Source organism: Lolium perenne, chromosome 5 (assembly GCF_019359855.2).
Source record: "Lolium perenne isolate Kyuss_39 chromosome 5, Kyuss_2.0, whole genome shotgun sequence".
Classification (NCBI taxonomy): domain Eukaryota; kingdom Viridiplantae; phylum Streptophyta; class Magnoliopsida; order Poales; family Poaceae; genus Lolium; species Lolium perenne.
Window position 1 is genome coordinate 262,300,842 of NC_067248.2, and position 23,494 is coordinate 262,324,335.

Sequence of the window (23,494 nt, forward strand, 5' to 3'; positions counted from 1 at the left end):
GGAGAAGGCCCTGGGGTTGAAGCTGTCCTCCTCGAAAGCGGAGAAGGCCCTGGGGTTGAAGCTGTCCACCTCCCTCTGCTTCTCCATCTCCTCAACGTGCCCCTTGAACTCCTTCTTCGCCGCGTCAATCACGCCGTCTCCGTGCTTGTCGCACCATGCCCTGCAAAACACACATGATCATTGGTATCATAATCACGAAAAACACGATGTTATATCTGATTGAGGCGAATTGTTGTTTTATGTACTTTGGGAAGAATGTGTTCAGGTCTGACTTGTCCATTGGGAGCTTTGTGGAGATGGTCTCAATCTGCTGATCCCTGCAAAGCCAAGAACACTCTTTTTTATAGCACATCGAACAAGAGATATAATTGTAATTGTAATACAGGGAGAGTTTATGAGATTTACGAGAAGTTGATGTTCCGATTGGTGGATGATAGCTCGGCCTGAATCCTTGAGAGCTCCTTCTTTGTTTCCTCCACCAAAACCTTCAGTGGAAAATTCAGATACAGACACTCAAAACACAGCACTGTACTGACATTCACAAATCTTCAGAGTTGTGAGCCAATGATGCTGTTTCGCTCAATGGCAGTGATATTCAATTCGACACAATTTGAAAGAGCCAACGATTTCAGTACCTTGTCATTGGCCAAATCGGAAGCAGAGACATCGCCGGCCGGAAGCTTCTTCTTCTTGGCCCTCTTGGCATCCGGGGCGGGGCTCGCCTCAAGCCGGCACTCGCTGTACGAAGACCGCGGCGGGGCGCACTCGCCGGCGGCGACGGCATCCTCATTGACGCAGCCGCCGCCGCCGCCTGCCTTCTTCCATTTCTTGAGCCCATCGAACCCCCAAGAACTCTTCTTCTTGCTCTTCACGCTCCCCTTCTCCTCCTCCGCGCCGTCCGCCGCGGGCTCCTTGTTCTCGCCGCCGAACATCGCCGTGAGGTGCCTCCTCTTCCCCTTCTCGGGCTTCCCGGAGGCCTCCGCCGGCGAGATCTCGGCCATGAGGACCGACGCGTGGTGGTTCTGGTCCACCGGCGCCAGCGGCGGCCGCGACGACGGGTCCTGGTCCTTCTTGCCGCCGCCCCGGCTCTTCCACGGCGAGACGAAGGCCTTGTGCTTGGGCTTGTTGTCGGACGCAGCGGGCGGCGCAGGCGGGTCGCGGAGGTCGATCTCCGCCCACTCCTCCGCGGACGACCGGCCTTGCGCGGTGTCCGCGTCGGGGCAGTCGACGGCGACCCCGAGCGCGGCGAGGCGCTGCGCGAGGGGCCTCTTGGCGGCGTTGAACTCCGCCGGAGAGATGCACTTGGCGCGCAGCAGCTCCTGCAAATCGACGGGGGCCAAGATCAGTACAATTTCCAGCCTCGTCGAGTGGAAGGGGAGGTGCATGGTAGGATGAGCTGGTGGCGGGTACCTGGAGGAAGAGGAGCTTGTCGCGGAGGATGGGCGGGTGGTCCGGGTTCTGCGGGGATGGCGTGGCGGCGAGGGTGGCGAGGACGGAGGCGCGGAAGGCTTGGACGTCGGCGGCCGGGACGATGCCCTCGCGGTGGAGGGCGGAGAGGTGGAGGATGCGGTGGAAGGAGTCCTGCTGCCACTTGAGCGCGTCGGCGTGGCGGCGTGCCGCGGCCTGGTCGGCGGTGAGGCGGCGGCCGGGCCTGCTGAAGATGGACTTGCAGACGGATGCGATGGTGTCCTGCAGGCCCGAGTAGTACGTCGGCGTGTACGTGTACCCCATTGCTGTCAAAGCCGGTGAAGAACAGAGCAGAGCGAGTGTGCTGCGCCGGTGAGCTGTGGCCTGTGGGAGAGGTGAGGAGCAAGGGAGCGTGAGAGATGGAGGGAGAAGACAGGAGGACGGAGAATCGGTGACAGAAGCGACAGGAGGGAAGATGGTTTTGTTGGCTGCCCAACGGTTGGGGAATGGAACTAGCCGTTGAGGGATCGGCTGGATCTGGCTGCAAGCGGGGCCTAATTCATAAGAAAAAACATTTTTTTAAATGGCCATTGACGTGTTGTATCATACTCCAGTTTGTATATGTTCTTGTAGTATTTGACATGTAAGTGTTTTAGGCTCGTGGTGGTCGATTTCGGCCTTTTCATCGTCGCAACATTGGTTGTAATCCGTGGAATGAAGATGGAATCGAGGCCGGAGAGGTTAGGGTTCAACATTGGGTGTAAGTGCATTGCCACTATCATATCATTTTTTTCGAAATGGGAAACATTGCTATAGCATCTGTATCAAAGTGATGCATACAACCATTTTTATTATAAGTTTCAAATATTCAGTGTTTACAAATTATGGATCACTCAAAGTCTCATCATGAAATCAACCAGCGGAACCAAACATGCAAAAACTGCCTATGCATGCTGTAATCTAAGCGGCACCTGGTTGAATGTAGCATGTATGACCGCCATCATTCGAGTGCATCCAGTATCCAAATGATCCCGTTAATCCGTAGGTAGAAGGTATGACCACAAATGGATCAAATACGAAGCCCGATGAATAACCTGCAAAAAAATTGGAACATTAGTCTTGTTAAAAATAACATCATTTCAAAAATTCCAAAATTTCCAAGGCAAAGCACAAACTCCTATACGACTTCTAGCCTTGATTTTCGTATTGATTCAATTAAGCCAATTAACAAACACATTAGTAATATTAGCAAGAGTACTATTATACGTGAAATAAAAAACTCTCTAAAAGGATTTAGCAAAAAGGCATACATTAAAATATGTTGAATGGATTCATGTGAATCACAAAAAACACATTTTGTACAACCTGTCCAATTTCTTTTTATTAATTTGTCTTTGGGAAGCAAAATCTTCCTATGAAGAAAAAACATAAAAATCTTTATCTTGTGTGCTACATTCAGCTTCCATAGATACCTACGCAGAAAAATGGTATGACCATTCGTAAAATCTATGTAGATAGAATTCACCGAAAAAACCTTCGAAGGAGTCAAATTCCACAAAAATTTATCCGGTTGATCCGTCAAAGATACACCCATTAGACACTGCACTAAGTTCAGCCAACTTGCCCAATTATTGTCAGTAAACATCCGTTTAAACTCTATGTTCATCGGGGAACGAGATATAACATGTGCAACCATAACATTTTTACGTCGCATAATGGTATACAAGGACTTCTTCTTCCTAATGTTCAAGGAATGGATGTCGAAACAAACATGGAGATGGTGTTGAAAATTTATAGAGGTGGGTACGCAATGAGATGAGATGATACGGGGAACCATGGTTAGGATACAAGGGAGACAATGGCTAGATCATGTATGGATGCGCAACATTGAAAAGAGTTCTAAGAGAGAGAGAGAGAGAGAGAGAGAGAGAGAGAGAGAGAGAGAGAGAGAGAGAGAGAGAGAGAGAGAGAGAGAGAGAGAGAGAAGGGTGTGCTAGGGGAAAGTGTCACTGCAATTTGGACAACACTTATAGTCATATGAGAGAAGATGTAGTGCCAATAAGCATTTATAACAAAAATGGTCCAGATATATCAATATAAAGGTAGGTGGTAAATATTACACCCTGAACTGTCAAAACCTTTTTAATTTACCCCTCCGATTAACTTGTTTTGATCCTGATTTTGACCGTCCATGACTCCACTGTTATCAATCTCGCATCTATTATCGCATCAACCGACTCGATCAAACCATGCATGTTTTCCCCAAAAATGATGGTGAGACTAAGCAAGCAGTTTCCTCCCAAGAGTGGATTTGGTGTTAGGGGGATACGTGCGCATGCCTCTATCATCGTCGGATCTTCTTCACCACCGTTGGATTCTTCTGCTGTCTCACGGTGACTACACGGCGACTACACGGTTCCAAAGCGAGGGATTGCATGGATGGGACCCATTTAATGGAGAGAATAAAGAAAGTCAGATACTTTGCTACCGTGTTATCGTTGCAGTCCTGGGCGAGCAATTGTTTTATTTCTCTAATTTAAGAGCTAATTAGTATAAACTCCGATTTACAAACCGAGCCAAAAATAAATCTACAACGCTAATTAATTAAACACCAAATACCCCAACAAAAATCAACAAGTAAGCTCTAATTGGTATTGCACATAATCATTGAAGACCAAATCGAGTTTCTTCTTCAAGACAAAGCATCACAAACAAGAAAAGACACCACGAGCTGATACAGGCCAATATACACACATCCCTGGACGTTAGGCTTTAGCTGCCCGCGAGATCTTCCCGAGCGAAAATTTTCTTCCTCGGACCTCAGTTTTGCAGATCTGAAAAAATAAGAAAAGACAAAGTGAATCAAAAAAAAGTCACTGATCTCTCTGTTTACAACTCAAAGGAATATGGAACAACCGGGGGTTAATCAAAGGAAGAAATTTACCAGCGTAAGAGCAAACACAATACTAAGAGCTAATTCTCTGAATCAAACACTACTACAGCCATTCAATAATAAAAGAAGGCTCTATGAATGAAGAAAGACTGAGATGCCGAGACGGTCGATCTGTGCCTCCCATGGTCGCTCCATACTCCAGAGAACGAGTAGCACTAGAGCGGGACCAGAGAGAGGGCGGCTCGCATGTGAGTCTAATCAAGAACGAGAAGCCAGATTGGAGGCACGGCCCGGAGTCACCTGGAACGGGGCCACTGCCTCTGGCCTCGCCTAGACTGCCAAGAACAAGTCTGGTACCAACGCCTCCGGCCTCGGCTCGTCCAGGCTCCGCTCGACGTTGAGGATGAGTACCGTTCCCCACCAGCCCACCATCTCATCGGAGGGCGGCGCTGAGGATCTCTAGGTAGGGGATGCCACCATGGTCGGAATTATGGAGCAACTGCGGAGGAGCTCGAGGTAGGGGAGGGGGTCTGCTGCTGCTTGGGCCGCCCTGCCGTCACCGTGGCCGCCTATGAGTGGTGCAGCTCCATCCGGACGAGGGCCTCTGCTTGCTCCGGTCGGCGGCGGCGAGTGCAAGCACCGGGCGGAGTTCTCGACGCCGGACCCGCAGCCGCTACTCTGAGGTTTTGCGGAGGCGCGGGGGGGGGGGGGGGGGGGGGGGGGGGCCGGGGCGGCCGGTGGGAAGGAGGCGGCGGCGTGGGAAAGGACTTGGGGGAGAAAGGGGATCCGCCTAGGAAAGAAGAAGACGCCTGGGAAAGCACTGCATCTCGTAGGAAGAGGAGAGGGGAGTTCGGAAAGGGGATAAGATTAAGAAGAGAGCAACTTTATTTTAGGACCACACACTCGTTCCCACCTCGATTCACAAGCTAACGGTGTAACAAATGACGTTAGACACGTGTCGGGTAGGAAGCGCGTGCTCACGTACCCATGTGAACACCAGCGTTCATCCGTTCCTCCCAAACTGTTTCTAGTTTAGTCTAACGTTCGTTCAATTATGTGGGACTTCCTTTTTTTCCCCAGTTCAAAATTTGAATACAAAATCTAAGAATGAAACTAAACAAGCATGTTTCCCCTAAACCATCTTTTAGAAAAGCTGAGTTACGATGTAATGTTCATAAATTGTTGATGGTTAAAAGATTTATTTTTGAACTTGTGTGCGATTAAATTTGAGCAATTTCAAGCTTTGAGTTAGAAAATAACGAGTTAGATGATGTTATTTAGTTTTGGATGGCATGGTGAGAAACCTAGCATACACGATGACCTAGTCCCAATAGGCGGAAACCGGTCAATGTGATGAATTGGTAAATTTTAAACTACTTCGAGAGCTATGTGCTGTAGTATAAAACAAAGTAATGTTGAAACTTGTAAATGAAACTCAAATACAAATTACAATATAATGACTCGTCTCTTTATTTTTCCATGAGTGGTAACATGATTTTTGTGTTGTACAAAAGTTAATCCTCACGTATTTATTAGGTTTATGCCAAACAATATAAAGTATACCAATCCTGCTAAAACCAACCAGATTACAACTTCAGAGAAAAAACAACTGCAACATATGTTTTGTATTTAGACTTTGATTATTGATGATACCACATACGCGTCATGATGTTGATTTATTAGAATCGGAAGTAAATCTAGTAACAAAATTCTTCAAAGCTATATCGAGTTTAGATGTTCATACTAAACTTTTTCCCCTTCTTGTGCCTTATCCTTCTATTAAAGCTGTGTTATTGTTTCTTGATGCATCATTTGATATAATAATTTCAACATTTCTTTTTTATGTATTACTAACATAATTAGGAATGTATACATACTTTAATATAGTAATTTCATATCACTACAAGTACATTTTTCTAGTGCTAAGGTGAAACTATACTTTCTACAAAGTATTGAGGATTCACTATAAACCTAAGTAAAGCATATCATTACTCTGCACAATTAATTTATACCTCTTAATCTAAAGTATATTTATATGCATTCTTTCAAGTAGAATGCATATAAGTATAAGTACATTTATGAATCTAGAAAATAACTGAGATTTGTAAACAAGTAAATAAAGATGTTAATCTTCAATGCCACTTTTACCTTCCAAAGATACTTATGGAGAAACCTAGTATGCCCATTCATAAGTTATGCATATATAAATTTGAATGTAAATTATTACGAGGTTAATAAGTTCCAAACAAAAGAATCGAAGATAGTTGTACCATCATCAACCGTTGTTGAAGTGTGTGTAACCATTTGTTCACTTATTTGATCCGTCTGATTTCAATATTTAGAGAACCTCTGCTAAATCATTCACATGCAGAATATTTTTCCATCGCACAGAGGGATATTGGTGAGTAAGTGGTAAAAAAGCAGCGGCATGGCAGGAGAGAAAGCGAGGAAGGGGAAGAGTCTGAAGATGCGTGATGGACTTTAAAAGAAAGTTGTGCCGCTTTCCACCCTGACTTATTAGGTTATCTTATTCCTCCTGTTGCAAAGATCCATCATGATTAGTTAGACAAGCGAAGATTATTCTTGATCCCTTTCCGGAAAAGTACCAGTTGAACCTGGGTGCACGTGAACCCAGGTGGGAAATGCATTTTCCACTTGTTAAAAAATTCTGAGATAAAAATAACGGGTATGTATGCATGTTCCATGTGTGCGTAGAAAGTTTTCACGGAGAAACCACTTTTTTATTTTAGAATCTAAAAAAGACAAAATACGTCACATATATACTGCTATATAGCCCTGCAAAATTTCACTTTTTTGCCGAGGCAAAATAAAAGGTTTTTTCGTCACGAAACTCATGTCCATGGCACATGTTTGAGATCACATTTGCATTCATTTTGTGTTTCGATTTTTAAAACATGTTTTTACATCACAAACACACTTTTGAAAAAAGTGGGTTCACATGCACCCAGGTTCTGAAAAGTCAGTCTCATCCCTTTCCGTGTTTTCTTTTGTTTATTTGGTTGAAGACTATGTATTTTCGTTACGCAAGTAAAGGAAAGAGGAGTGTAGCATGTTTCGAATAAAAATTAAAGAGAGGCAAGCGCAGATTAGTCTTTGATTGCGCGGTTGAGGACAAGGACGCAGAAGGATTCTCTCTAAAGTGTTATTATTATTTCGAATAAAGGAGGGACTTGTCTCATATCAGTTGTATATGAAGCTGAAGCATAGCACTCTGCTCCAAAGATCAATTATTCACCGTTCCCATTAGGGAACATATATTAAGAAAACTTTGCAGCGGGAGACAACAGATGCATGATCGGATGCTTTTGTTAACGATAAGACTAAAAGTTCTTGTCGTTGCTTGATCCTTTTTTTTCCAACCGGGCTATAACCCCTGTTTCATTAATTGCTCAACAGAAACAACAAGGTTTTTTTTACAACAGCAATTACAGGTAGAAAGGAAAAGAGAAGATAGCGAATTGGAGCAGTAGAAGGAAACCCGCTGAGAGTTGGAACTCGAACGGGTGAAAACCTTCTACCACTATTCTACTCAACTCGGGGGTAGTTTTTCCTTCTACCGCTGAGCGTTGGTCGTTGCTTGATGCTTGGTCTGTTACTCTGTTTCATCCTCTTTCGCTGCTGTTACTTTTACCTTTCTCAGGATCTCTGGTGCATTTCCGGGCTATTCTTCTCTATTTTCTGGGTGTGGCTTTTCCGCCACGTACAGTTTCCCATTGCCACGTCTCTAGACACACATTCTCTCTTCTCCTTTATTTCCTATCTCCTCGATCGCATCCTTTGTTGGTCTTTCATCTAGTTGGGTGGAAGAGGGAATCACAGAGAGATGAGATCTGACCAGAACAAGCAGGGACACGTACCAGTTCTCTATAAATATACGGGCGCCAGTCTTGTTGGAGCACCAACACAGAGCGTGTTCTTCTCATCTCTGTTTCGCGGCGCCAGGTCTTTTGTGCATGATTCTTCTTCTTCTGATCTTCTTCTTAAGTTTTTTGCTTCCGCTGACTTTTTTCTGTACGTGACAGGTATCTTTCTAGCCAGCCGCAGCTGTGATGGCGATGTTGGCCGGACTGGGTCAGGCGGCGACGGTGGCGCAGATGGTCGGGGTGGACGCTGGCGGGCTCATCTCCATGATCATACAGGCGGCCGAGACTGCTCACAGGAACAAGAAGAAGTGCGAGCGGCTCGCGCGCCGCGTCTCCATGATCGCCGACCTGCTGCCGCACCTGCGCGAGCTCCAGGACCCGGAGCTGGCGCTGCCGCTGTCCGGGCTGGACGACGCGCTCCGGGAGGCGCACGGGCTGGTGCAATCCTGCCAGGGGAGGAGCGCCGCGTACCGGTTCGTCATGGCCGGCAGGCAGGCCCAGAGGTTCCGGGACGTCCAGGGCAGGATCGACGCCTACCTCATCGTCTTCCCCGTCGTCAGCCACATCGCCATAACCCGCCGCCTCGACCGAATGTGCCACCTCCAGCGCCAGCTCTCAGATCACTCAAGCGCAAGCGTTTTACCATCGCCAGGGCCAACCTCCCCTGCATTGCTACTCTCATCTGAGGCCACTCCCGCTCCGGAGGTGGAAGACGTCGTAGGCAACCCCGAGAGGGCGCTCAGCCTCGTTTGCAGCTAGCAATCAATGAGCAGTAGGGAAATTTGGAGAATAGGCTTATTTCTTCTTTCTTACAGCCGCTGACTTTTAAAGTTGACGTGCTACCGATTGCACTACAAATTTACTCGTGGAGGTGATACACAGCATGATGGTATAACAGCGAGTCGTCCCTCCCTGTAGTGAATATACTTAGTATAAAAATATCTCGTTGCTACCGATCACACTACAAATTTAAGAAAAACCGTATTATAACATTTCTGTATATATTATTTTATTTCCTTTTCGTATAGCATGTTCAGTTTTTTTTTTACATAATACAAGTTGTAGATTCCACAAAATATCAATTTTAGGTCTAACTACACAAACAATTCTAGATTATATTAAGTGTCAGCAAATGTTTTTTTGCCTTCAATCATCTCTTCTTCTATTGTTAGTTGCTAGAACTCGCTTCTTCGACAAGTGCATGGATTTTTTTGGAATTTAAGCTCCCTAGTACTAGTGTAACATGACTGAAATGTGTTCATTTGGAATGTAGCAAAAGCTTGACTTATCTCATACTCGCTTAATACCAATCCGGTTCACCCAAAACTAACCCCGCTAATAAGATTTATGTATTCACACGTTATAGTTACTATTAAAGGGGTGCTAGAGGCGAAAATACCCAACGGAACCCGGCAAACGGGCGAGGATGAAATCGCGCCCGTCACCTTGTTCAAGATTAGGAATTTATTAACAGATAAGTACATATTCTGGCTCCCCACAGATTAGCTCGGTTTGTATTCGATGTATTTCGCTCACGCGCTTTGCAATAACTGAAGGAAGGTCCGGTCACGACTTAATGCCGGCCAACGGTCACCTGTACCACTGCACAGTCTCATCTTCTTTAGCCCCCGCCCCCCTTCTCCTTCCCGCATCCATCCATCCACAATCAGTTCATTAGAACATCCTACAGCTCCACTCTCACCATCGTTTATGCAGCAGTACTCAGCGTGCCTAGATGTCGCAGTCAAGCTCCGCGCCAGCGCCGGCTCATGCATTCGTCGGCGAAATCGCTCCGCATGCCTAGATGTCGCAGTCAAGCTCCGTGCCAGCGCCGGCTCATGCATTCGTCGGCGAAATCGCTCCGTTGCCACATCCTGAAGGCGGCAACCTCGACGGCGCGGAGGCCAGGTGCTCGTACATCCTATCATAGCGCACACGCCGTGCGCGCCAGCGGGGTACATCGACTACCTTCGCCTCTTCTTCTACTGCGGCTTCGGCGCCGCGCCGGCGGCCGTCGGGTACACCGTGGTCCTGCTCTGGCTGGTGCTGCTCTTCTACCTCATCGGCGAAACTGCGTCCGAGTCCTTCTACGCCTCTCTCGAGAGCCTCTCCGCCCGCCGTGGCCGGGGTCACGCTCCTCTCGCTCGGCAATGGCGCGCCAGATGTCTTCGCTAGGGTCATCTCCTTCGCCACGGCGAAGGCGGGGGCGGTGGTGTGGGCCTCAACAATGCGGTCGGCGGCGCGCTCTTCGTGTCCACCGGTGGTGGCCGAGGTTGTCACGCTCGCTGCCGGGTCGCGCGGCGGAGCCGTCGTGGAGCTGCGCGGGTTCGTCTATGCAGCCTAGTCGTCCTCGTCCGGATTCTCTTGACCAAACAAGTGTAGTTTCTTTTGTTTTCTCTCAGTTCCCTTGTGCGTTGGATCTGTACAGATTTTTCTTGATCTCATTCTTATTTGGTAAAAAGAATGTAGTAGTAAATTTTTTCTTCCCAGCCAAACGGTTCATTGGTAAGAAAATGTTACTTTTCTTCATGAAATTTTCCAGAAACTCTTCGACTAATTGGTGAACTAAATATTATTATCACATGGACAAATCAGAAAGAGGATTACACAACATGCAGGCAATCAATTCATTAACTTAATAATTTTAAATGCAATATTTTATTATGATTTAGTATTTTTACTATCTGCACCATAGATAGAAAAAATGTGTACACTTTTTTGTGTTTCAATTTTTTTTTGATTTTGACTATTTCCATCTATGATTATTAAAAATGTGTACACTTTTTTGTGTTTCAAATGTGTACACTTTATTATGATTTTGATTTTTACTATCTGCACCATAGATAGAAGCTGCCAGTAGATATTTCCATATTTTTAAAATAATGTTGTTCAAAGTCTAATTATTACTAAATTTTGAGCTTTAGTCTTTGTTCTAAGGTAAAAAATCTAGTATATAAAATAAAACTAGTTATATAAATTCCAATATTCAATTTTTTTTATCATAGTACAGATTCAGATTATGAGCTTTATGTGCATAATCACTGTTATATGGTTGTGTCTGTCCCATGACATGATGAATCAACTAAGTTAATCCCTTCACCGTAGCTAATTAACCACTGCTAGCAGAACGTTCCACACATTATGGAGAATCTGTTTCTCAAAATTACTCTTGTACTAGGGAACCATGAGTAAATCAATAGTTTTTCAAAATTATACTAGAAGCTGAGATTCTGTTTGTTTTGTGAAAAAAGTGGTGTCTGGTGAAAAAAAAATGTTTTAATGCAAGATGATTGGTTACATTTAATATGATGCAGTCCACTTTAATGCAAGTACTCCCTCCGTTTCAATCTATAGTGCCTATAGATTTTCTGCACGGTAATTAGCGCAACTTATTTTTTAACACAAAATCCCCTAAAGAGTCGAACCACGATCACAGAAATACTCTCGATCTACCGATCCCTCGATCCCGCTGTGGAGTCCTTTGCGGAGTAGGAGAGAAATAAGGAAAGTGAAAACAGAAAAGGAGGAGATATTGCAAATAAACACGGATATTCTTTTATATTATGAAACAAATGCAGAAAATCTATAGGCACTATAGATTGAAACGGAGGGAGTATTAAACACTCTCAACTAGTGGGCACTTAAAAACGTGTGTCAGATATTAAACAGCTTGTATCACTACTGGTATTTCTGCATGTATAATTCATGTAACTCTACCGTATAAATTGAACACTATATTAAATTCAAATCTCCAACATACAATGATTGGCCTTGATATCATCCTCCAGCGTCCCCGGGTCCCAAACGTGCGGGTCGGTGCTAAAGGTACCTTGTTTCACACCTCACTTTCACATTCTCTCTAGACCGTAGGATCGTAGACTGGTAGTGCAAAGTCTAAGATTAGAATAATTGAAGACTGTGTGCCTCTTTGTTTTGCAGTATTACGAAACTTATGAATAGGAAAAACATGCGATTGTAATTTCATGCCTATCACTCTAATACTACATGATTTTATATGCACAATAATTTGTTGAATTTAATCGTAGGAAATAAACAAAAAATTCTGAAAACGAGGTATGATTGGATGTTAGATTTACTATGAAATCTAGTACACATAATTCTTTAGAAAAAATAACATGGGACTCAATCCAACAAATCAAACGAACATCGTAGGAAAACATTATAAGCAATCCTCCAACATTCCTATGCAAATCATTTGAACCAAATAGGCTCTAAAGGGGTACACCGCATGGCCCGGCCCAGTGAATCTTAGATGTGTAGTTGGATTTAATCAGGCAGAGCGAAGAGAAGGACAAATAGTGAAATATGGGAGAGGTTTGTACTAGTACCCGTCACTATTGGGCCAATAGACAATCTGTTACGAAATGACTAGAAACAAGAAAGAGAAGGGAAGAACAATGGGCATCCCATAAGGCAGATGGAAGAAAAAATGGAAAGAATATGAGAAAGGGTAGCCCCGATTTGGTGTGTTTAGCATTTTTTTTCTTATTTCAAGGAATAAACCGAAAGAAAATACGAAAGAACTCCGGAAAATCCTAGGAAGTTCACATAATTTATTGGAAATTTGGAACATAAAGAAGCAAAGAAAAATATCCCCACAACAAAATCCAATAAAAAAATTATGAGAGTTATAACACACCACTCCAGGAAATTAAATTAACTCAAAGAATTTGAAATAATTTAATCAAGACCCAACTAAAATATCTTTCTAAGTTTACGCAATTGTGACTTTTTTTTTCCTTAAGCCCTTAAGTCTCCAACTAGTTAGTGAACGAAAACGGACTACATGATGCCACACGTAAGTATTTACGTGGCGATCTCTATGAAAGAAGTAAGAGATTGAGACTCGATCATCAGGATAACAAACATAAAAATTGTACACGATCGTAGGAGATGATAAAACGAATGAGTGTTATGTGTATTGTAATAAACATATAGTCATAATCCACATACTTTCCATGCATTGTCGGTTTTAGCTTAATATGTTGTTCTTCCGTTAATCCCTATTAATGCATAAATACTTAGCTAGTAGATATACATTGCTACTGGATTGCTTGGGCATAGTATCGTACTAATTGGATATGCGTAGTTCTTTACATTCGGATGTTTGGGGTACTCTATAGATGAGGTTCCCTTGCTACCATAGCTTAGGGCTAAACCTGATCAGCCACCGACAACATCGCTAATCAGTAATCACAAAATGACACAACAACTAAAAAAATTTTATTTATTTATTTTGGAAGGCGAGAAGATATGTATTGTTCAATGGAGTAACAAATCATATTAATATGTATCATACAAAAAATTAAACCATAGGTAGATAGTGTTGTTTGCCAACTTAACAAAGCAAAAGGTGACTCAGACGAGCACAAGCTCAGTAGCTAAATATTTACCTATATCATACACTTTTTCATAATTGTCCGCTCGGAAGGAAATTTACATAATATACAGAAATTGTGACCAATTGCATTTATATAAAAGGACTTGAAATGTTTATAATAAACTTTTTTATTTTTCATGATACACCATACATGTTATTGTAAATGTTATGTTAATTTATTGATTTGTATATATATTTTGTAATACCATTTTTGGTATAAATATTATAAATTCACTCCCTAAACATGTACATATTTGCTATATCACTCTAATATTTATCCGTACAAATACATATCAGGGTGCTAAATTGAAAATGGTTTTTTTGGAAAAAATGTTTCTTGTCTTGGTTATTTTGATATCTCCCATTGTAATGGTTTTCACTCTAGATCCAATTACCTATATTATCACATTACTCTACAAATTATTTTATGTCCCATTGTATAATGTGTTTATCTATATTTCTTATAGCATTTTAAATATCTACAAAAAAATTAGACTGTACGTGTCAAGAAAATAACTTAAGAGGCGATTTGCAGAGTCCAGGACTATCAAGTTTTGTTATAGCTAAATACATAATTCTAGATTGTATAGAGCGTCAACCGCAGTTTGTCCTTTACTACAATAAAACTAACCTATCAGTTTGTCCTTGGTTTCCATCTCTACTCTCGTTGGTCCTTACTATATACATGGATTTTTGAGGATATCGTGTCGTAGTAATTTTTCTACATTTGTCGTTTGAACACAATATCTTAATCCATACGAACTTTCCAAAGGATTCCCTTGCACTCACATTTGCAGGAAAGTTTTCACTTACTCAAATATTTTGATTGACTTTGTATATTTGTCTGATGTTTCATATATATTTTATCCAAATTTATGTACTTTTCCAATTCCGCGGTATTCAAGAGGATGTGCCCATCTATTTCTTCTTTTCCAATTTAGCGACTTCTGATATTCCTTAATCAAAGAGAGATTTTTTCATAAGAATTTCTGAGAATTGTAATGCGTTGGATTTTTTTCGAAGTATGACATACAATGCTAGTTTATTGTTTGGGCCTATTACTACAGTACTTCTATGGGTGTAAATGGACATGATAAATTCCATGCCGAATTCTAATCCGAACCTATTTTAAGCTACCCATATCCAATTTTTAAAGTCCGGCAGATACGGTTACCTGATTCTGAAGTGGGGCCCCAGAAACAATATAGGATATGGTATACAGATATCATAAGGATGGGGATGATGTGAAAATTAATTATGATTATCCCAATATCTTAAATGGTGTAATTTCATTTTCGAGTAAACAGCCAAGGTCAATACCAGAGAGCTTGAGTTACCAAGTTCATTTGTTGAGCATGTCTAGCTCTAAATTTGTACCACCTAGACTGATGGCTGAATTATTTGGTTTATATTTATACATCTCGTCATTGGGGTTTAGCCTAAATTATGTGTTTGTATTCATAACTAATTTACTCCTGCAAGGTTGAAAGGTAAAATCCTTCACAACTATTGCAAGGTTGAAAGTCAAAAGCTAAGATGAATCTCAGAGTTAGTCAATATTGAGTTACGAATGCATTTGGCAAGCATGTATAGCCCTAAATATTTAGCTCCGGTAGACTCATGGCTTGATTATTATTTAGGTTATATTTACACCATCTCGCCATGCTTGGCTTTTAGCTTAAGTTATGTCTTTATTCTCTTAACTTACTGACGGAAGCAAGGTTGAGCAAGGTTGAAAGTCAAAGTACCGTATGCTAGAATTATAGTTGTCTTCCTATGTGAGTATTTGCCTAATTATTTTGTTTTTTTCCCAAGTCTGTCTCATTTCAATTCGATCAATCAATTTGGTATGGTATATCCGCATTCAATCAGCAACCCACCAATATCCACTCCGATCCAACTACAAGAATATATATGGTTCCGGACGCTTTTGTTGAACAAACTTCGGGCAAACCCTTATCAGATTGAGTACCAACACTGAGTACATTGCAAATCACAAAACGACTAACGACTCAAAATAAACCAATTTTATATTGCAAAAAGGAGAAGAAACATGTAATTTCAGTGGGCTAACCAATCCGATTAGTCTGTATTAGTGTATATTGCATAAAGAAACTATATAATATTCCAATAGGGTAGCTCGGTGGCTTCCCAAATCAAACAATGATTTTGACAAGCCATAACCCAATGGTTAAACTCAACCTACTTTCTTCAGAAATAAGTACGTAGTCGTAAAAGAGGAAAGAGATGGATAAATAACAAGGCGTTCATGAGGACATCTCTGGGCATCTTTTGCTGGAACCGATTCATTATCAGTTCTGTGGGTAACATGATCCAACACAAACCATGCTTAAACCAGCGGTGCAGCCCTACAATTGCAAAGAGAGGTTCACAAATTTAGGGCATCGATAAAGAGATGAATAAGACTGAATGAAGCAAACAATAACTAGTTATGAGCTGCCCCATAAATATACACCAATTTCTTGTTCTAGTGATGAATATTTTCAAAAAAGAACACTGGAATATTTGCATGATGTCATTGTAACCTACCCAGTTGCCTTAACCGGAAATTAACCATGTTAACCTTGGATGTATAACATTATGTATAGGTAAGCCATACGTAAAGGCTGGACACCATTTGAATGTAAGGCTGCAGATGTCCATTTCAGAAAGTACAATCTACACTAGAAGTGCTCCAAAATAAAAGGTAATGCTGATTTTAGAGTCAAGAACTGACTGTAGCTGAATTGTGTAAAACAAGAGTTAATATCAGCTTTGAGCTTGTAATTTTCGTGCAGGATCATCTGACTAGATGGAATGGGAAGTCAAGGCAATGTTCATGGTTCCCAATATAAATATTTCACCCAGGTGAATAACCTCACGAATCTAGAACACTCCTTTGACACTAATGGAACTGGTGACTGCCAAACACAGATTAAGTCACCGAGTTCTATCTGCAGACTACCTGTGAAAGTTACCACAGACGGCCCCAGAGACTAACTCTGTTTAGAAAATAACTGCTGAAGATGGCCCTTTCCTTCCTAGTTCCTCATCACTAAATGTTCATGGCTTATTTCTTATCACTACTCACGAATTATAATAGATCATGATCATGTTTCCTTGCCACGAGAAAGTATGTCTATTTGTAGCTGTCTTACCAGCAATATCTGAAGTCTAAAGATGAGTGTGTTTTAAGATAGACATTTATCTCTGAACATATGCACTAGTGCGGCCATCTCACCTGCTACCATCATGCCTACAGCTCCATAGTTTACTTCTCGACAAACGATTCAACCGTCTTCAACCACCGGAGCATCTCCATCTTCTCCTTGTTCGCCACATATTCATGCAAGAACTCAGCGAGCTCGGCGTCCACCTCCCTCTCCTGCAGGAACTTCTTCACCGCTTCCCTCTCCGCAGGCTCCAGCTTCCTGCACCTCGAAGCCACAGCACACAAAATTCAGAGACCACAGGAACCAACCGAAGTAACAAGGCAAGAAAACACTGAAGAATTGGCCCGTACGCGAAGTCACGCCAACTGCGGTCACTGGCAGCGGCGCCGGCTCCTCTTAGGGTGAGCACATGGCGGATGGTGAGGTCGTCGGGCCAGGCGGAGCAGATGAAACCCAGGACGCGGTCGGCGCGGGCGACCTCGACGATGAGGCTGAGGTGGAGGCGCGGCCCCTGCTCGAGCGCCTCGACCCGGTGGAAGAGGGACGCGTCCGGGCCCGGCTCCGCGGCGCCGTCGAACAGCGTGGCGTCGATCTTGATCTCGTCGGTCCCGCCGTGGGCGGCGCGGAGGCGCACCCACTGCTCCCCCGGGCGGTCCTCCACGGCGAAGGACTTGAAGCTGGTCGGTGGCTGCGAGGGGGCGGCGGGGGATCGTCAGGTGGAGCGGAATGGAGGGAGGAGGGATGGGGAGGAGGGGGTGGTACCCGGTAGGGCGGGCGGCGGTCGGAGATGTAGGAGATCTCGGAGCGCAGGAGGCGGAGTAGGCGGTCGTCGAATGGGGAGCGCAGGGGCGCGACGGCGGTGGCGGTGGCAGTGGAGGAGGAGAAGGACGGGAGCCCGGGCGGTGCTGCGGGGGCGAGGGAGAGGGCGCGGCGGAGGAGGGCCCGCGCCATGTGGTCGAGGTTTCTGCTTCCGCCGCGGCGGGGAGGATCCGGTGGGGATTACCGGCGACCGGCGGCGGCTGGGCTTGTCTGTGTGAAACCCCAAGGGATGCTGGGCCTTGCAGTTTGTGCTGTGGGCTGAGACGTGAGTAATGGTTGCCTATACGTGCTGGGCTTTTCATGCAGGGAAGAACGTAGTACCTACACCTACTAAAAATTTGCACGCAAAATCGCCACCAACTCTCGCGTCTTACCGTGCAGCTAAAGCTTTGAGCAAACCATCCACTTCCTTCGACCTATATTACTTGCCACTAGTATGGATCTACCAAGAACTAAAATATATCAGCATTAGTATATCAACTAATATGAATTAGAGGGATTAACAAAAAACTTCGAAGTTTGTACAATCAGTCGATCATGGCAAAAATGAGCACAGCAGAAACGATCAATACATGCGTAAGGGAGAGAAGACAGTGCGTGTGAGATGTACAGCGAAGTAGCTAGCCCAGCCCAGCACAGCACAGCATCAAGGTACATCCGGCCTCTTATTCACCAGGCTAGCTACACGAGAACCGAGAGGATAGTCGCGATGGTGGCGGCGAGGACGAGCAGCTGCTCGAGCCTCGCGGCGCCGCCCGGGCGAGGATGCAGCGCGTCCCTGTCGTTGATAGCCATGACCCTCCTGTACACGCCGTGAAGAGCCACGAGGAACGTGACGAGCGTAGGTAGCAGGGTAAGCACGCCACGGAACGACGTGGAAGGCTCGGCGAGGTAGTCGGCGAGTGCCGTCGTGGCCATGGACAGCAGGGCTATAGCGCGCTCCAGGTCTTCATCCATGTGCGCGTTTAGAACTTAGCTTGAGGGGAGGTATTTCTCTGCATGGGCGAGTGTTTATATAGGGTCCGGAAAGTGCAGTTGAGCTTTGGGGACGTGAAAAGTGGAGCACTGTCGTATGTTACCACGAATCCAAAAATCCCCCTCTTAATCAGCTGGATGCTAAAGAAACATAGATCCACTACCAGATAAAAGATAGTTAAAAACTTACAAGAATATCTACTTTATAACTGAGCTATTTTCGGATTTAATCTGTACTTCTTTTGCCACTGTATTTTAAGCATCATTTTTCCCAAGGATATAATTTGGAATCTGAATGTGGTCTTGATTCTTTTTTTCTTACAAATTGCAGAATCTAAATGTGATATTTTGAACATATAGCTTCTGAACCTTTAAGAATCGAATCGTCATATTTTTAACATCCCACATTTCTGCTTATGGCTTTTTAATTAATTTGGCAGAGAGTTCACTAGTTTCCCTATCTGTATAAATATTGAATTGATGCACCAGATAACTTAACCAAAATTTTAAATTGATGAGAACATAATTCAACGAAAACTCACCTGGAAAAACTTCATTCTAGGTTCAAAATTGTCCATATGAAAATAATCTATCAGGGTAAATGATATTGTTTATTTTTCTTCTGTTCTGAACTTTTGATTGTGGGAGCCAGTATATAGAGGTTTTTAACTTAAAGTTAGAAATAGATATTTGTTAGCCGCATGGTAAATAGAAAAAAACATTTATTTAGTTGCATGGCATGCGCTTTGTCTTTTCTTTTCACACATGGAGCATAGAGAAACTCGGGTGCCCGGATACGTATACGTGCATAGGTAGGTACGTACAAAACTGCCAGCTCTTGTCCCACTAGATCATCATACGTGTCTAACCTCTCGACGAGGCCGCCCAAGAGTTCTCTGTTTCTCCCCGGATCCCTTTGTCCTGTCTCTGGATTTATTATAATCACTGCCTTGGCTGAGGTACCTATGTATAGTGATAATCGCCTGACATTGCATAACATATTCTCATTTTTTCCAAGGATCACTTGTTATTGTACTTATCATATATAGTATTGCTTCAACGTCTTTACAAGGTGGAAGTTAATTAATTCCAAGGATGAATGACTTGATCATGAATTAGTATTATTGATGGCCATTTGATTGTGCAACACAAAGTAGTTGTATATGCACCGCCCTCCAGTGTACCTAAGCTTCCCCAGCAATGCCCCGGCCCCCATGAGCTTTGCAGATCGGCAATGCGAAACGTCACCACTCATCAGCTTGTGGAGAGCCTCGGCGGGGAACAGCCGCGTCCGCCGTCCGGGGCGCGGAACCGGAGTGTGCCCAGCCCTGGCGCGCGTATTTCCTCGCCCAAACCAGCAGCTAAACTTTGCCTTAAGTTTCGTTTTCGCGGGACTTCGCAGGACGACGCCGCGCTGCAACCCTATCCAGGCGCGCGGGTCAAGCTCTAGCGTGCCGCATTGGCCGCCTCTATGGTATCGCGCGCGGCCGCCGCGATGCAGAAGGAGGCGAAAGGGTCCGGCCGCCGGCCATGACCACTCGGCCATGAGGATGCCGTCCACGGCCACGAAGCACACATCAGTACATATCATCGGTATGCATGCCGAGAGGCCCCTCAACCGCGCGCCCGCACAATATGACATTAATCTTGACTGAAGATTATGGTGTGTGGAACTCCAGCTTCCATTCGGGTGCCCTACTAATTAAGTACTAACTCTATCATGCGCGCTGCGGTGCACTGGCTAGGAAGAGGACGAGGGATGACAAGGCTGGAAGAGCTTATTCTTGCAGCATCGGTGGCCATGTATATAGGTCGCTACTCAGCTTGCTGATCCATGTGGCGACAACTCTACTCGCTCGTGTCACGTGACAGGGAAAGCTAGCTAGCTAGGGACGTCGAATGGCAAATGCATACCCACGTACGGCACAACATTGCATTCATCGAAGCATCCGGTCACGCCAGACTAATTAAGACGTTATCTCTTGGCAGAACATGCATCGTTCCTTGATGCATGGCTTCGGTCAGTCCGATCGATCTAGAGCATAACGAGAATTACGTTCTTCGTGTACCCCGTCCAGTAGGTTGGGTATTCCAAGAGCACATCTTTGTACTTACATGCATAGTGGACCATAGATTTTCCTCCTCGTCCTCGGTTCCATCCCTGTTCGATAGGTACCTCGCGCCGGCCAAACATATCTTATATTCACGCGCAACATATATTAAACCTTCCTGATAGATTAATTTCATTCGCGGCTATATAATGTCCTTCGGGAGTGGACTGAAAATATATCCCATGTGCCCGGCCTCTTTGTAAAATAAAATGTCGCCGCTCATCACCGCCACCGGCTTTTACTCATCACGTACCGCTCCATAAAATGTGGTTCTGCTCATTACTAGAGGTGATCATGACTTTTACAATATGAGAAGTTGAACCGTGTTGAGAATCTAAATTCCCACTAGTCTCGGTACGGGCTCTTTCTCGGATAGAGCCTTTGTCAGACCATGCTCCTATTTTATTATCCACTGGGAACCCAAATCCGCCGCGTAAACGCCCATTCAAATTTGAGTTGGGATAGTTATGCAGAGAAGGGTTCTCGGATATGATTAAATTTATTTGGAATAAGCCTGTCGCTGGGAACACCCCCATCCTAAGGTGGAATAACAAACTACATTCGGTACGTAGATACCTTGGGGGTCGTCTAGACATATGACTGGGTAGCTAAAAAAAGAGAAGCCCAGCCTGTCATCTAATATTGATGATCTGGAGGCTATTGCTGAGGTAAGGCCATTGACAACGCATGAGATTGAACTGAAAAGTCAATATAATGCGAAGTTGGTTGGCTGACTTCGCGAGGAGAAACTCAAATGGTACCAAAGATCTAAGGCCCAATTTCTATTGGAAGGAGATTCGAATACGAGATACTTTCATAGTATCACTAATGGTCGACATAGAAAGAAACTCATTCATTCTCTTGTACAAGAGGAGGGCGTGATCGAAGGCCATGAGCAGCTCAAGTCTTATATTACATCGTATTATAAAGGTTTGTTTGGCGCACCCGAGGAATTCGATATATCCATGGATGAATCCAGGATTGCGGATATTCCCCAAGTGTCTCCAGAGGAAAATGCTTTTCTTGTACCTCCTTATTCTGAGGAGGAGATAAAGAAAAGCAGTTTTTCAGATGGAGCACAATAAGGCTCCAGGACCTGATGGGTTTCCTGCAGAATTTTATCAATCTTTCTGGGATATTATAAAGCATGATTTATTGGAACTCTTCGGGGAGCTCCATGCGGGTCAACTGGATTTGTTTCGTATAAACTTTGGTGAGATTATTCTTCTACCAAAAATCAATAATGCGGAACGGATTCAACAGTTCAGACCAATATATCTGCTTAATGTGTGTTTTAAAATCTTTACCAAAGTCTCTACGATTAGACTTAATTCAGTGGCAGAACATGTCGTCCGTCCGTCCTTCCGTCTCAGACTACGTTCATGCAAGGTAGACACATCCTAGATGGTGTTGTCACTTTGCATGAAACAGTCCATGAGATGCATCGGAAAAAACTGGATGGTGTTATTCTCAAGATCGACTTTGAGAAGGCTTATGATAAAGTTAAATGGTCTTTTCTTCAACAAACACTCAGGATGAAAGGTTTTTCAGATGAGTGGCGCGCTCTTATAAATAACTTTGTTTTCGATGGAAGTTTGGTTATTAAAGTCAATGATGATATTGGTCGTTACTTCCAGATAAAAAAGGTTTGAGGCAAGGTGATCCCCTTTCTCCAATGTTATTTAACATTGTGGCGGATATGGTTGCTATTATAATTGAGCATGCGAAGATTGATGGTCAGATTGAAGGGGTAGTACCTCATCTTGTGGATGGTGGATTATCTATCCTTCAGTACGCCGATGATATAATTCTTTTTATGGAACACGACCTGGAAAAAGCTCGAAATTTGAAGTTAATTCTAATGGCATTCGAGCAATTGTCGGGTCTCAAAATTAATTTCCATAAAAGCGAATTGTTCTTTTTCGGTGAGGCCAATGATGATGCCAACATTTATGCCGACTTGTTCGGATGTGGTCTCGGCTCCTTTCCGATCAACTATATTGGTATTCCGATTCATTATCGGAGACTGACGTTGGCGGAGTGGAAACTCGTCGAGGAAAGACTTCAGAAGCGTTTAAGTAGTTGGATAGGAAAACTGATGCCCCTTGGGGGAGATTAGTGCTCATAAATGCAGTACTTAAGAATATGGTACTCTATATGATATCTTTCTTCCATTTACCCAAAGAAATCTTGAAAAGATTAGATTATCTACGTTCAAGATTCTTTTGGCAAGGGGACAGCGAGAAGAATAAATATCGGTTAACTAAATGGAGTGTTGTATGCCATCTAAAAGATCAATGTGGACTTGGTGTTCATGATCTTGAAGTTAAGAATAGGGCTTTGCTAGAAAAATGGCTGGCCAGGTTATTACCTAAAGATGGTATATGGCAAAAACTTTTAAGGAAAAAGTATGTGGGCTCAAAAGCGTTATCTCAGGTATTTAGGAAACCTGGAGACTCTCACTTTTGGGCTGACATTATGGCAACTAAGAAGCAGTTTTTCCCTTTTGGTTTGTTCTCCATAAAGAATGGGGCGGAGATTAGGTTCTGGGAAGATAGATGGTTGGGAACAACTACTCTTCAGGAATAATATCCAGCTTTGTACAATATTGTTCGTTATAAGGGACATACCTTGCAGAAGGTTATGGAAACTTTCCTCCCTCCATGACGTTCAGGCGTGATCTAATTGTGACCCTCGTTTGATTAGTTGGAATGAAATGCTATAGATGTTAGCTTCAATACAATTATCTGAGGGGACTGATGAATTTCGATGGAGCCTCACCAAGAACGGTGTTTTCTCGGTTAATTCATTGTATAGGATGCTTACCATTC

The 23,494-nt window shown here is 43.7% G+C and overlaps 4 protein-coding genes and 1 long non-coding RNA gene across 5 annotated transcripts in view; 2 read left to right on the forward strand and 3 right to left on the reverse strand.

The window, feature by feature from the left end:
- LOC139831841 (uncharacterized) overlaps window positions 1–59 on the forward strand; it is a 6,445-nt gene extending 6,386 nt beyond the window's left edge. Inside the window, exon 13 of the mRNA XM_071821188.1 lies at window positions 39–59. Coding sequence (XP_071677289.1) covers window positions 39–59 — 21 coding nt within the window. The remainder of the gene's footprint in view (window positions 1–38) is intronic.
- A 10-nt stretch (window positions 60–69) lies between these two features.
- LOC127302919 (uncharacterized) lies at window positions 70–1,880 on the reverse strand (the record flags this gene model as incomplete). The annotated part of the gene is given in 5 exon segments (XM_051333647.2): window positions 70–160; window positions 246–317; window positions 406–485; window positions 636–1,319; window positions 1,411–1,880. Coding segments are annotated over 5 exon segments (1,248 nt in total), but the record flags the coding sequence as incomplete, so codon positions are not given.
- A 2,036-nt stretch (window positions 1,881–3,916) lies between these two features.
- Window positions 3,917–5,135, reverse strand: LOC127298402 (uncharacterized). Its single transcript, XR_007849736.2, has 2 exons — window positions 4,352–5,135; window positions 3,917–4,241 (listed from the first exon to the last, which is right to left on the reverse strand). It is a non-coding gene; the product is annotated as an uncharacterized lncRNA (long non-coding RNA).
- Window positions 5,136–8,367: 3,232 nt separating this feature from the next.
- On the forward strand, window positions 8,368–9,071 carry LOC127298403 (cell number regulator 13-like). Its single transcript, XM_051328265.1, has one exon. The coding sequence runs from the start codon at window positions 8,371–8,373 to the stop codon at window positions 8,941–8,943; it is 573 nt and encodes a 190-aa protein (XP_051184225.1). The 5' UTR covers window positions 8,368–8,370; the 3' UTR covers window positions 8,944–9,071.
- A 6,526-nt stretch (window positions 9,072–15,597) lies between these two features.
- LOC127302920 (uncharacterized protein At2g39795, mitochondrial-like) lies at window positions 15,598–17,797 on the reverse strand. Its single transcript, XM_051333648.2, has 4 exons — window positions 17,521–17,797; window positions 17,109–17,446; window positions 16,827–17,016; window positions 15,598–15,954 (listed from the first exon to the last, which is right to left on the reverse strand). Exons 1-3 carry the CDS (start codon window positions 17,707–17,709, stop codon window positions 16,857–16,859), a joined length of 687 nt encoding a protein of 228 aa, XP_051189608.1. The 5' UTR covers window positions 17,710–17,797; the 3' UTR covers window positions 15,598–15,954; window positions 16,827–16,856.
- Between the last annotated feature and the right edge of the window lie 5,697 nt (window positions 17,798–23,494).

What these genes read in the sequence shown, in the direction of transcription:
- LOC127298403 (XM_051328265.1), top strand. Translation starts at nt 8,371, where the DNA reads ATGGCGATGTTGGCCGGACTGGGTCAGGCGGCGACGGTGGCGCAGATG.
- LOC127302920 (XM_051333648.2), bottom strand. Translation starts at nt 17,709, where the DNA reads ATGGCGCGGGCCCTCCTCCGCCGCGCCCTCTCCCTCGCCCCCGCAGCA. An exon ending in ACCGCCGCCCGCCCTACCGG is followed by an intron (nt 17,447 to 17,520) that starts GTACCACCCCCT and finishes GCCCCCTCGCAG; the next exon opens with CCACCGACCAGCTTCAAGTC. An exon ending in CGCAGTTGGCGTGACTTCGC is followed by an intron (nt 17,017 to 17,108) that starts GTACGGGCCAAT and finishes TTCGAGGTGCAG; the next exon opens with GAAGCTGGAGCCTGCGGAGA.